Genomic DNA, 12,566 nt, shown 5'->3' on the forward strand with positions numbered 1-12,566 from the left:
GAATGGTCCAATTGCAAGTGGACTGACTACCTGGATACGCTTAGAGAGTTCTTGGGTAGTCATCTCTTGGTCGCCACGATCCACTCAGTACGGATCTGGTCACAGTACGAGCCATCTGCCGCAGAGAGTGCCCCCTCTTTCGCGAAGTCGCTGACTTTCTCGGGGTCAATATCGCGTCAACTTGTGCACCCACTGACCAGCGTGATGTGTTCTGTTTCCTATCCTTCTCGTCCAGCGCACTGCCAACGGTGAGTAGAGACAATGGGCCAGGATGTCCTGGTAGCTTGCTCTGCAGCCTCCGCACGCTGATGGTGAGATCCTTGTCAAACCATGACTGCAGCAGCCTTTTCCTTAGTGATTGGTTATTAGGTGGAAATACATCATCGAGGTAGTGAATGTAGATGAACCGAGAAAATGAGAGCCATGAAGCCTGCAGGCATTTCAAGAGCCAGAATGATACATACGCGTATAGAATTTCCCTGCGGGTGCGCATGATGTCCAAGGTCATGGACATCCAATTTCTGGTGTGCTTCGGGTAGGAGATCGTGGTTGAAACTGGCCACAGATCCCTTGCAAGGGCTTCATATGTCTCCCATTGCGTCTCCAAGTCCTCTTCATCATCAATGACCAGTTCCGTTGGCCGATTATTTGTGCTGACTGTGGCGAATTGGTCCGTGTGAAAGAACGCTCGCGACATCCGAGGGACTTGTGCTTCCAGTTGTTTACAGACAATAGTTTCGGCTTGGATATCCGCCAGTTCTTTCTGAAGCAGGGCACATGTCTGCGGGTATTTCTCAAGGTATTCTTGCGAAAAGGTGTCGAGAGGGACACCGACGGCCAACCGTTTGTGAGCGTCCTCCTGCAAGCTGGCATAATCTGCTTGAATCTGAGACAGCTGGTTCTGCGCGTGTGCCTCTCGAACCAAGAGTCTCGAAAGCCGACCTGCCACCGCAGCCATGGGTCGATCTTCCGACGCATTTGGACCTGCAACAAGACTTTCCATGTACGGCGGCACCTCTCCAGAAGTGCCGATGTCTTTTCCCGCTTCCATTGTTTGTTGTCCATCCCCTCTCGGATCCAGCCTCAGACTATGACTAGCCAGCTCTTGCACTGTCTCCGTGTGCATGAACTCCAAGGGCATGAGGACTTCCTCTCTTATTTTTGATTGAAGGGGGATGGGTGATGGCACACGGGCAATATCTGGATTTTGCACCTCAGGTTCTAAAGATTGGCCTTCGCCTCCATGAAGAATGCCAGCGAGATCCCCATGCATTGTATCTGCCTCTGATTCACTCAGCTCAATGGGCCATCGAACCTGTTCGTACAAAGAAATTTCATTCTGCTTCAAGGTCCACTCGGCAGGGTCCAATTCATTCTGGATGCTATCAAAGGAAACTTCTTGGTCTTCCACCTCTTTCACATGGCGTTTGATGTCCAATACGTGGCCAGATATCTTTCTACAAAGTTCCGCAGGCAGGGTCTCGCCCTCAAGGACTTTCAGCAGGCTGGATGTGGCAGCGGACAGTTGAGGGATTGTTGTTTTTCTGCGCTGGTGCACCTCTCGCGCCGTGTTGCGCAGTCTCTGGACAAGGCGCCTGTGGTGATCGATATACCGGAGAGTATGCCGCAAAGAAATGGCAACATCTGGTGCATTTGTGGGTTGTCTTTGCCGTTCGGATCTCTTGGGGCGCTTAGGCCGTGTTGATGGCATCTCGTGATGAACAGGTTCAGGGGCATGTCGCGCAGAGGGCTGGCCGATACTTTTCACGGCAGTATCATAGTTATAGTCTTTTCGCGGGGTGCAACTGCTATTCAACGTGAAGACTGACTGCTGGAGGTTGTTCGGGCCTGGGTCGGTCGAGTGGCTGTGAGCGATACCACGCGTATCATTTTGAGACCAGGAGGAGGAAGAGGAGACAGAGTCTACGGCGGGTGACTCGGGCCTAACCACGTCAGCACACAAGCCATCACAATCAAGCTGAGAATCGTCGTACTGAAACCCGTAGTGCGACAAGGGCCTAGGATTCTGGGGCGACTGATCAAGAGCGGACGTCGCCATAGCGGAAGGGCAGCCATAGAACCTGACTTGGGCAGTGGGAAACAAGGAAATCCGCCGCCTCAGGCCAATCCAACTCAGGAGACGGGAATGGATAGAGCGTGATGGAAGGCGGGGAGAGGCATTAATTTCAAAATGTGGCAGTGTGCACAATGATACTGTAATGGTGTGAAGGAGACCCAATCACCAGATCCTGGTGTGGAAAGACTGGCAGTCCACGGAGGAGTGCATACTCGTAGGCCCTTCCGTGCTCACTGCTGCAGTGCTCGGTGCTCCGTAGGCACAGCCGACGAGCAGATGGACGCCCCCACCCCCAAGATCCACTCAATTACGGGCTGGATCCCGGCCACTGAGGCCCCCAACCCTCACCTGCAGATCTAGCGTACCGACCCCGGAACATGGTAGGCCCGGGCCGGCGAGTCAGTCGCCTGGGCAGATGCTTCAGCGCCTGTCTCATGTGGAGCTGGCCAGGCTAGTCCCAGATGGTAAAAACCACTGTCTGACGAAAACACCATCCTGTCCCTGCCCCTGCACCTCCTCCTGCGCCAACGAAAACGAGCATCTTCCTCTCTTTCGACCTCCTCCGCCGAGCCCAGCGTACCCAGCCAACCATTGACCCTGCTTTGAATTGCAGCATTCGCATGGTATTGGGCATCGCTTAGCGCTGGACATGTGCATCGACTCTCCCTCCACGTCCTGCGGATGCCATGTCTCCAGTCTGTGGACCCAGCATCCATGCAAGACTGCCCAACTCTCATGCATCTCTAGTGATGCGATACAATTGGAGCACTGGAGCATTGCCCTCCATACGAAATGCCGACTAGATGGCCGTGCGCCGTGGCCTTAACAACGGCCCATATGGCGAGCTGCCACATAGCGAAACCACACTTTCGTCCACCTACCCGCCCATCAGACCATCAATGGATCATGGCCGCTCCAGCTCCATCTAAATGACGGTAGTGGATGATGGTGATGCGGCTCAGCTAACTACTACTGGAGTACAAAACCTTCCTTTTGGAATTTCCGTTCCAATGGTTTGACTTCCACCTTCTGGTTTCCCAGGCTTTCAATCGGCTCCATCCGTGGCAATCCGCCGCCGCCGCCGCCTCCATGACCGCCAGCCATGGCCTCCATGAAGCCACTCACCGAATATCACAAATACTCAGATGGCGTGGTAAAACGCAAGTGTCTTAGCAAAGAGGATGGTCAGTCGATCTCAGATGGCCTCCAGAATCACAAACCACTGATGTCCATTGTGGCCTTAGGACACGTTTACTGGCACAGACAGGGTACCAATGAGTACCAAAGATTTCGTTCTGACAAGGACACTTGGCCAAACACGAAGCCGAGAAGCGTTCCCGAAGAGCAGCGCCGTGGCAGTCGAACCAACGAGAGAGCTTCACGATTCAACGTCAGAGAGAAGTCGGCGTCGGCGAGTGAGCGAACAGCCAGGTAGGGATTTGGGCCCCACTTGAGTTCGATGAAGCATAATCCAAAACCCTCAAGCCTTGTCCGCGAATCCTATGCTGACCATTTTGGACCAGTCCCTACCGTCATTCTCGGGTGCATGAGCAAACGTCTTCACCACCCAGAGGCTACGAGGCGCGACCTCAGCAACAAGAAAGGTATGCGCGGGATCCACCATCTCATGGGCCAAGTCATGCCAAGTCACGTTCACCATCGCCAGATCGACAGTACGCAAGGTATGTGGCTTTACTACCCGTCCGTCACAGGTTGAGCATTCTCATTATCATTCTGCCTCGCTTCTCAATCCCGCTTCTAATGAGCATGGACTAGTGCGGATCTTGTCAGTCGTCCTCAACAGCCACCTCGTCGACTGTTTGATGCGCATGCCGGTAGTTCTATTGGTCGCCATTCAGTATCTGCGCTCGGATTACCTGAGGATGTGCTCGACTTCATCACCATCCCCTTGAATGACTTCAAAACATGCTCAGTGTTTATTTCGCGAAATCGGAACTTTGTTCCGTCTACTCCGCTCAGCTGGCTCGATGATGCTGCACTTGAAGCAATGATAAGTAGAAACGTCCCTCTCGGGTCTCGATGCATACAGCGGCGTGTTATCCTTAACCAGTGCAAGGGTACTCCGGAATCCCAATGGCAACCCTGGTTAAAGCTGCTTATTGAGAATAACCCAAGGGCCCTCAAACCGTTCTTTGAGACTTGTAATCGTGTTTCGGCCACCTTACAGAATAAGTTGGAATCGCAGCCAGCCTCTGATCATCATGGTGCAGGAACTCTTCCAATTTCGAGCGTTAAGCCCCCGACCATGTCGACATATCCGCAAATGGCTCCTTCGGCTACTATCACGTCTACTAGAGAAACTGTGAACATTCCTAAATACCCCATATCTTCTAGCCCATTTACTTCAACTGAGGCTGGGCTATCTGCAAACTCTCCACCCAAAGGCATGGTCTCAACATGGCACCCAATTCCGTCTCCCAATGAGGAAGCCTTCTACCCTCATGGCAGTGTTAATTCCCGACCTAAAGGCACAAGCCCCATTGGCCAAACGTGGCAATCAAATCAAGCTGCCGGCGAGCCTCCTCAAGCACCTGGTTTCCCTGGCTCCGAGTCAGAAGAGATGCTCCCATCAGAAAAAGCCTTCAGTCCCTCCCATCATAGCAACAACGTACGCCAGCCAAACATCCCTTACTCAAGTGAACAAATCTCTTCAGAGCATTATTCAAGACGGCCACTTCGACATAGTCCTCCCGGTCGGGGAGAAGGCTTCCCTTCAATTCCTACGAACTCAAATCAGCCACAAATATCTAGTGAATCGATATTCCACCCACCTCTCCCCTCCCGGGCGCCGCGAGGAAGCTTGCAACCTGGCTCCCATCCCCAAAGCCAGGGTGGCCCAGAGCGCAGAACAGCTCCAGAACAGGAGGATGACCTTGCATCCATGGCATCTATTCCATCTACAACCATCGCTGGGAGAGCTACTCGGATCAGCGCAAGTCAATTCGGAGATCCAGAGAGTTTAGACCCCAAATACAGGATGCAGAACGGAAAGAAATTTTTCGTTCAGGGACGTGTTTTCGCAATGATGTACCCAGAACCCAAGGGAGAACACCGGGGTATCGATACCGGCCCTGATGATTCAAGGTCTGTCATTACAGGGCGTAGAGGAGAAAAGATCTTCAGCCATATCAAAAGATTTGTTGTGATAAAACCTCGCACAGGGCACTGTCTGTGTGTGCCGATAAATTCGTATCGAAAAAATGGGGTCGGTAAGAAAGGGCTGCCACGGGATGAGAGAAGCGCGCATGCCATTATCTATGATAGTCGGAGAGACCCGCCTGACGCGATAATTCCGGGAGAAGAGGATCTCGTCAAGAATCCTATCGCCGTGAACATCATGAGTAACAGTGACACACTGGAACCGACAAGCAGGGTCCACTTCGGGAAGATATATACTATTGAATGGAACGTCAAGGTCTTTGGCATTGGACATATTGCTAAGGAATCACTAGACGACGTTCGTACTTATTGGCGTGACGAGCTGATATAGTGATCCTGTCGATCACGGCCGAGGCCCACCGGCCAAGTTTCTTAACGTTGTGGACCCTCCTTACGACTGACCGCCTAAGTTGGTCAACAAATCTTGCTTCGCCATAAGTCTACACGAATACGTCAGTCCACCTTGGGCTTGGGATAGTGACTTTCCATGCCGCCCGCACTCACCTTCGTGGTTAAAATAATCGCAAGACAGGCATCGCAGCAGCCTGGATAGAAGCTCACTTTTGATGCGCAGGCCGAGCCTTCATGACCTCTCTGGGTGAGCTGGCTTGCGGTTCTTCTCTGCTACACTTTTCTTTGGTTTCAACATGGACACACCCCTTTGTTGTTAGCCTCGCAAAATCTGATTGGTAATTATTTGGGCGGAAGTAGCGACGACGGAAACACTGGGCATGGCTGCTTGCCAATCAATGGGAGCCTATCTCAATGTTACTGCACTATAGAACCGCCGAGTCCGCTCCCTGCCATTCATTCCTGTCCTACTTGGCTCCCGACACGGCGGAGATGGGAACAATACCGGTTTCTGCACACTAAATTGGGCCCTGGGGGCGTTCCCACGCCGGTCATCCCTTTTTGGTTTCGACTGACCGCGATTTTTACCGACAAAGCTTGGTGGGGAAGCGTGAATGGATGAGCTATTTGTTTTTTTCCCCTTGAATCAAATTGACCAGTGATCGCATTTCAGGATTTAGCACGAAGATACTTTTTATCCAATACTTTAACGAATCTCATTTGACAACCGCACAAACAAGAAGAAAAGGAATCTGTTTTCTGTGTTGCTAGTTGCCTCGACTAGAGTATTGGAGCTGTCACACCGCTCTTCGACTTCCCAAATATCCACTAGCACAGGCATGGGATATTTTGCCAGACAATGCCTACTGGTCCTGAGTAAGAGCTGGTTTTCATCATGTGCCGAGTGCAATGCCAGGACGGGACGATCATTTGCTTCTTCCATCTTCTTTCTTCAACACACAAGCCGGGCGTCAACAATCCAGCCCAACCAGACGAAGCTTCGAGGGCACCTGCAATATCCGTGAGCTTATTGGGCAATTACTTCCGCCCAGGTCACGAGACGCCAACGCTTTACTCTCGCCGTTGAGCCAATATCACCACCACTTTTACGTGTCTGTTTGTTAGTGGAGCCGCCTCCCTTCTCTAGTGGTTGTCACCGTTGCTTGTTCTCTTGATCATGTTTGCTCGAGGACCCATCGAATTATATTCCCATGAGCCACTAATCGCACCACGGTAGCTCGTTCCTGGAACTACTCATCGCCACCAGCAAGCCCGTCTCTCATGGCCTGACGTGGAGATTCACAAGGTTAGTTCATACCAGTCCTCAGACTCGCACCAAGACGCCCTTGGAACTGGTACATGCCCCAGCCAGTGACACCTACATACCAGGGGATGCCTAGCGCATAAAGTACCTAGGTACGTATCGAACCAGCCGGCACAGTCAATGGGAACATTGAACCAACTCCACAGGATTCTGAAACAGGGGGCCGTGGTACACTCCTGGAAAGTCGGGACGAAAGGGCAACCAAAGGGACTGCTTGGTGCGAAGGCGAAACCAACCATGCATAGCATCATGATTCAAGCACATTACACCCTGCAACCCACGGCATCCATGCAGCGCACGCCATGCCTGCACTCTTATTTACTTCCACCGCCAGGGAAACTTGGACTAGGACTAAGCGCGGTGGCCTAGCCCGGTAAGCTGCAAAGGGTCTAATCGATGCGGGTTTGGGCCTTAGTGTCATATAAATACCATAGTGAGGCGACCACTCGGCAGTAGAACGGCAGTGCCAATCCCTGAGCCCTCCATTTCCTCGCTCGGAGTAGCTAACTGCTCACGTTGAGGCATGGATATATAGTACGTACCAAGTCACCAATCTGTCAAAGGTTCCAGAACTAACGCTTATGACTCGGTATATCGGCTGTCACGTCCTTCCTCTCTCAGGAGCCTTGAGCTCGGATACGGATGTCGCGATAGGCTACTGAGTACTGGACTGTACGTACGGTACTGACTACCAAACTTTTAAGGAGCGCCACAGCTATCCTTGGGTCCGCACAATGGACCAAGGACGGAGTACCTCGTACCACGCACGCCTTCTCCGTACCGCTGCGTTCTGTACTCGGTATTCTAAACGTAGTACAGTGTTAGCAGCCACGCCTTCAAAGCTCGGCCTGGCGTGTCTTACGTGGCCCCCAATGGAGCGACCTATTTTTGGGTTGCGAGGAGACTCAAGAGGGCAAGGGGAGGAAAGGCCGACAGGTATGTAAGCGTAGCGTGTACTTCTTGCTCGTACGAAAAAGTCCTACCTAACATTCAGAGTGGCTTTGCCCGACACAAGTACCATGTATCACTGCATTACTACATACATAGTACGTTATTGGGCCGCGCTGACAGCTTTTCCAACGAGTCAGTCGTTTGTTTCTAACTGGTGAGAGTGGGAGGACATCTACGCTGCTAATTTTGACCGGTCGAATTGAATCATCATTCGTTACCGACTGCATGCTTCAGTCCTGGAGATTAGATTCTGTTGTCGAATACAGAGTACTTTTCATTTCATTTTCATGTCCCGGAGAATTTGCGATGAACATCTGCCTTTCCTTCCTGCGTTCATTTCATGGCGTTCATTCATTCATTAAAACCCAACGGAAGTGCGGCTTGCCGAGGACATCATTGCCCGGAATGTCTGTGTATGTTTGAATTTGCTTTTTCGAGCGGCCCATGTCTTCATCTGTTAGGCCTGTAACTGCATGCTGCGTTGTTCCGAGACATACTGGAGACAGCCTGGCTCGAAATTGGAACAACCAATGTCCGTACAGCCGCTGTGCCGAGAACCAGGATGTCGGCTGCCGGGCGTCAAACATTGAGAATTAGGCCGGGCGCATCCAGGTCATATGCCGTGATTTTCATCAACAAGTCTCCACAAGGGCATCTTGTCGAGGAGTACGTTGATGGTGCTGTGGTGGTAAGGCGACCCAAAAGGCGACAGACCGTGCTGAATATCCGAAACGACTTTGAGTCTTTGCGTTAGCTGGCTGATGTTGAGTGGATGTTGCATTAAATAAGGCAACCGAGAACCCGATGCCCGAGATGATACCGAGTACACGTGGGACTCTGATGTGAAAAGTCTTCTCAAAAACGATATTCCCAAGCTCCGAACGCCTGCCGCACTAAGCAAACCAAGAAATCGCTCATTCGATGTGTCGTGAGAGCCAACCTTCACAACATGTCGTCCTTCAACTCGCCATCAATGCTACCTTCAGTTGCTCCACGGCCACCCCCCAACTCACTGACTTCAGCACTCTCCCAGCAAATGCTGGTTAAGTCGAGTTGCCAACGCTGGAATTGCTCCTCGAGGAATTCGATGGTCAACGGCTTTTGCCAGGATTTGAAGGCTGATTCTGATTCTGGATCCTTGAGCATAGTTTCGTAGGGCTTGAAGTGCACCCGGTGATGAGAGATATTGTGCCAAGCATCGTCCATGTCAATGTGAAGTTGTGAGCCAGAGAAGAGCTCGAATCTGATATGGGGTCAGCACCACCTCCAGACTCATAATCATCTGGGGAAGCGTGAAGGGCATGAGCTATTAAAAATGTGGGGATGGGAGTGGCGTAGGCTGAATTCAAGCTATTACCCGAAATTCGAGTCTTGCCGATGGACTTACCCAATATAAACACCAGTGGCACTTCCCAGACTGATGATCTTTGCGCCAGGGGACGTCTTGACCAGGTGGTAGATTTCACAATAAGGAAGCAGGTCCTGATGCCCTGGTTGATTTGGGAACAATGGAAATTTCAACTGCCTGACGTGAGGGAGTGTTTCCACCAGCGATATCAGAAGGGTAGCTACATACAAAATGAAGGTCTCTGGTCTTGTTTTCCTCGTTCTTGACGTCCCAGAAATGACGAAGGACAATTTGATCGGTTCGAGAGAGATTACCCACCGATCTTGAAGGAAGAGCTGTCACAGGGTAGTTTGATGGAGGTCGATTAGCGAAATCAAAGCTGGAACTTGTGTTGACCGAGACGGGTCGAGAATGATGAGAATGAGAGTCGTGCTGAGATGAAGCGGTCGCCCCGTTAGGCATCATTGCAGCGTGGCTAAGAGGCGGTGTGTATGAAGTGGGCGGCGATTGTGGCAAGCGATCTCGCTCGGTTCGGTCGTTACGGTCGTTGTGAACAGATCCAGATCGGGAAAATCGGCGCATGTTGAATAGCGATGGCATATTATGATGAGAAGGAAGCGAGCAAGAAGAGAAACAATTATCAATTGAAGGAAGGCTGGGTGTCTTAGGCAGTCTTGAGCGAAGCAGTCTGGATCGGGCCAAGCGAGTGATGGGAAATCAAGGAAATTTAGTGTGCTGCCTCGTAGAATTGAATTAAGAAATCATGGAGGTTGGAAGTTCGACTTCGAGATGTGGCGCTGGATGTGGATGGACAAAGATGGAGAAACGGTGAATCATGATTTGACATGTGATTCGTTCGGATCGGAAAATAGTGCCCGGAGGGGGGCGGAGTGGCTGTCTTTCCTTTCCGCATTGAGCCCTTGGTGCTTTCCTCCTCCTCCTCGAGTCTCTGACGCGCCTGCCAGATCAACACTAACTTTATCCGGACTCCGTCGTCGTAATTCCTCCGTAGTTCCTCGTCGTAGACTCTTTTTCTAAATCCATCCTCCAACCTCCCGAATCATCTGTACGGAGTACCAATTCCTTCTGTTTCCTGCGTACATCGAGCCTATCCCTAACCTGCCAGTTGCAGGCTGCCGTCGGTGCTGGGAGCCTGTAATTCAGCTTCGCCCTGCCGACGGAAGACCTACAGTAAGAAGATACTTCAGGCCGGAGTAGCCATTCTTCAAAAGCAGAGAGATGCTTAAGATGCGCATGTCCAGAAATCGCTACGTACATTCATGATAAATTAGGAGGTGCCTCTCTGATTTGCAGATCCCCAGTAACCTACACACCTGATTATCGGGAATCATGTCCGTTCTGTCTACTTGAATGAAAACCAAAGACTGTGAAAAGGCCATTGCCATCCCATCATTGTCAAACTAAACCTCGCCTCTCATCTCTGTGGCTTGAGAGGAATGAGTTTCTCCGTACCGTGTCATTGTACCATCCTTGGAATGACGGTGAGCCTTAACTAAATGAGTCTCTCTGAATGATGGACAAGGCATGAGGCACTCCGTACACGGATGTATATGAAATTGGGAGATCCACAAGTCGAGCTTGGAATAAGTCACATATTTTGAGCAAGTGTACAGTACGCAGTACGGAGTACAGAGTATGGCCGATTGCGGAACTCCTATCGCCAGTCGAGCCAATTTTATTCCGACGCATCTTCATTTGGAAAGTTGGACTCTACTCGGCTAGCTCGTGGCTCGGACCAGATCCCTTAGTACCAATCACAGTGGACCTTGGCTCTTGGCCAGAAGAATTGCTGGAGCCTGAGCGCGGCTTTTCTCCCACAGCAATCAGCACAGCGAATAATCTTCAAAGATGCACAGCCTGACGGTTGACAGCTTTCATTGTCTGTCGGCAAACCCTCTCCGTGATTGGTGCCCTTGATCTTCTCAGCCTTGTCTACCCACGGATGAATATGCCCCGGTTTGCGGTTGATCAACATTAGGATGCAGTCACACTGCATACATATAGAGCTCCTAAGTTTCCACAACATGACCAAGATGCCAAACGCACATCACATTCATCCTCCCCGCTCAACATCATGGCAAATTCTTCCAGCGCCAAAGCAACCTCCTTACGAGTCGGAGTCTTGCTTATTCCTCCGGTTCAACTTCTCGATGCATCTCCCATTGATTTATTCGGCATGTGCAGTCCAGAATATCTCCAGGCCACATCCCTTCCAAAACCTATTCTCGACCTTGCAATTCCTGTCTCGATCCATTACATCTCCGCTTCTGGCCCTGGCACTACCGCTGAGCTTACGGCGAATGCATTCATCAGCGTAACGGCGTCTTTATCCTCTCCAGAAGTTCAACCAGGCGAGCTAGATACACTTCTAATACCTGGTCCAGATCCACGTCTCCTCCCAGATGACCACTACTTAGACTTCATTCGTGCACATGAAAAGGCTAGCAAGACTGATATTCTGGTTATCTGCACTGGAAGCTTTGCAGCAGGATATGCTGGGATTCTAAATGGCAAGCGAGTTTCAGGGCCAAGAGGCCTCCTGCCTGACTTGAAGAAGAAATTTCCTCAGGCAAGATACGTGGAACGGAGATATGAGACCGATGGAAGATTATGGTCTGCTGGTATGATCCTCCTTTGTCGCCTTCTTGAATTCCAGTTACTGTTGACTTCTGACCTTTCTCTTTCCCGTCCATTGTACGATACACGGCCCGTTACTGATATCTCTCTTCACTTCTGATAGGTGGCATCACAAATGGGCTTGACCTCGCCGCAGCATACTTACACTACAAAGTCCAAACAGAGCTAGCGGACGTGGTATGTGCCATGGCAGAAGTCGGTGACCGTGGACAGGACTATGATACTGGAAAAGCGGGTAATTTGCTATGGTGGATATGGTTGATTCTGAGGTCTGCGGTAAAGGGGAGCAAAGCCGAGAAAACGAAGAAAGTATAACCACATATGACAGTGGCATTTACACTGTGTCGGTTCTATCGGCGTACGTTTAAGACCCACTAACAATACACCATTCATAGCAAAGCACCGAGAAACGACACGCCAGATATTGGATGTCGTATTCGCATCAAGTCATACACCATCCCCACCCTATCCATCCGGGATTGGCATCATTTTCCAACGTCGAGAAAACATCCAGATATGTACGCCAATGCAGATACAAGTCATTCATTCAAGCTTACGGTTCAACACTAACAATTCTCCTCGTGATAGTTGCAAAGGACAAAGGAACAGGCTGCCATAGGTCATGCCTTTGACAAGTGGCTTAGATGCATGACCTCCGCCCGCCTCGGGTCGGTATC

The 12,566-nt window shown here is 51.0% G+C and overlaps 3 protein-coding genes across 3 annotated transcripts; 2 read left to right on the forward strand and 1 right to left on the reverse strand.

Annotated features, from left to right (window-relative positions):
* Nucleotides 1-3,179: 3,179 nt before the first annotated feature.
* On the forward strand, nucleotides 3,180-5,588 carry A1O9_10743 (uncharacterized protein; the record flags this gene model as incomplete). Its single annotated transcript, XM_013400431.1, has 3 exons — nucleotides 3,180-3,508; nucleotides 3,601-3,759; nucleotides 3,854-5,588. 3 exons carry the CDS (start codon nucleotides 3,180-3,182, stop codon nucleotides 5,586-5,588), a joined length of 2,223 nt encoding a protein of 740 aa, XP_013255885.1.
* Nucleotides 5,589-8,825: 3,237 nt separating this feature from the next.
* On the reverse strand, nucleotides 8,826-9,696 carry A1O9_10744 (uncharacterized protein; the record flags this gene model as incomplete). Its single annotated transcript, XM_013400432.1, has 3 exons — nucleotides 8,826-9,126; nucleotides 9,271-9,404; nucleotides 9,460-9,696. The coding sequence occupies 3 exons, from the start codon at nucleotides 9,694-9,696 to the stop codon at nucleotides 8,826-8,828; spliced, it is 672 nt and encodes a 223-aa protein (XP_013255886.1).
* A 1,630-nt stretch (nucleotides 9,697-11,326) lies between these two features.
* A1O9_10745 (uncharacterized protein) lies at nucleotides 11,327-12,204 on the forward strand (the record flags this gene model as incomplete). The annotated part of the gene is made up of 2 exons (XM_013400433.1): nucleotides 11,327-11,873; nucleotides 11,993-12,204. The coding sequence occupies 2 exons, from the start codon at nucleotides 11,327-11,329 to the stop codon at nucleotides 12,202-12,204; spliced, it is 759 nt and encodes a 252-aa protein (XP_013255887.1).
* Between the last annotated feature and the right edge of the window lie 362 nt (nucleotides 12,205-12,566).

Source organism: Exophiala aquamarina, assembly GCF_000709125.1.
Source record: "Exophiala aquamarina CBS 119918 chromosome Unknown aczIA-supercont1.14, whole genome shotgun sequence".
Lineage (NCBI taxonomy): Eukaryota > Fungi > Ascomycota > Eurotiomycetes > Chaetothyriales > Herpotrichiellaceae > Exophiala > Exophiala aquamarina.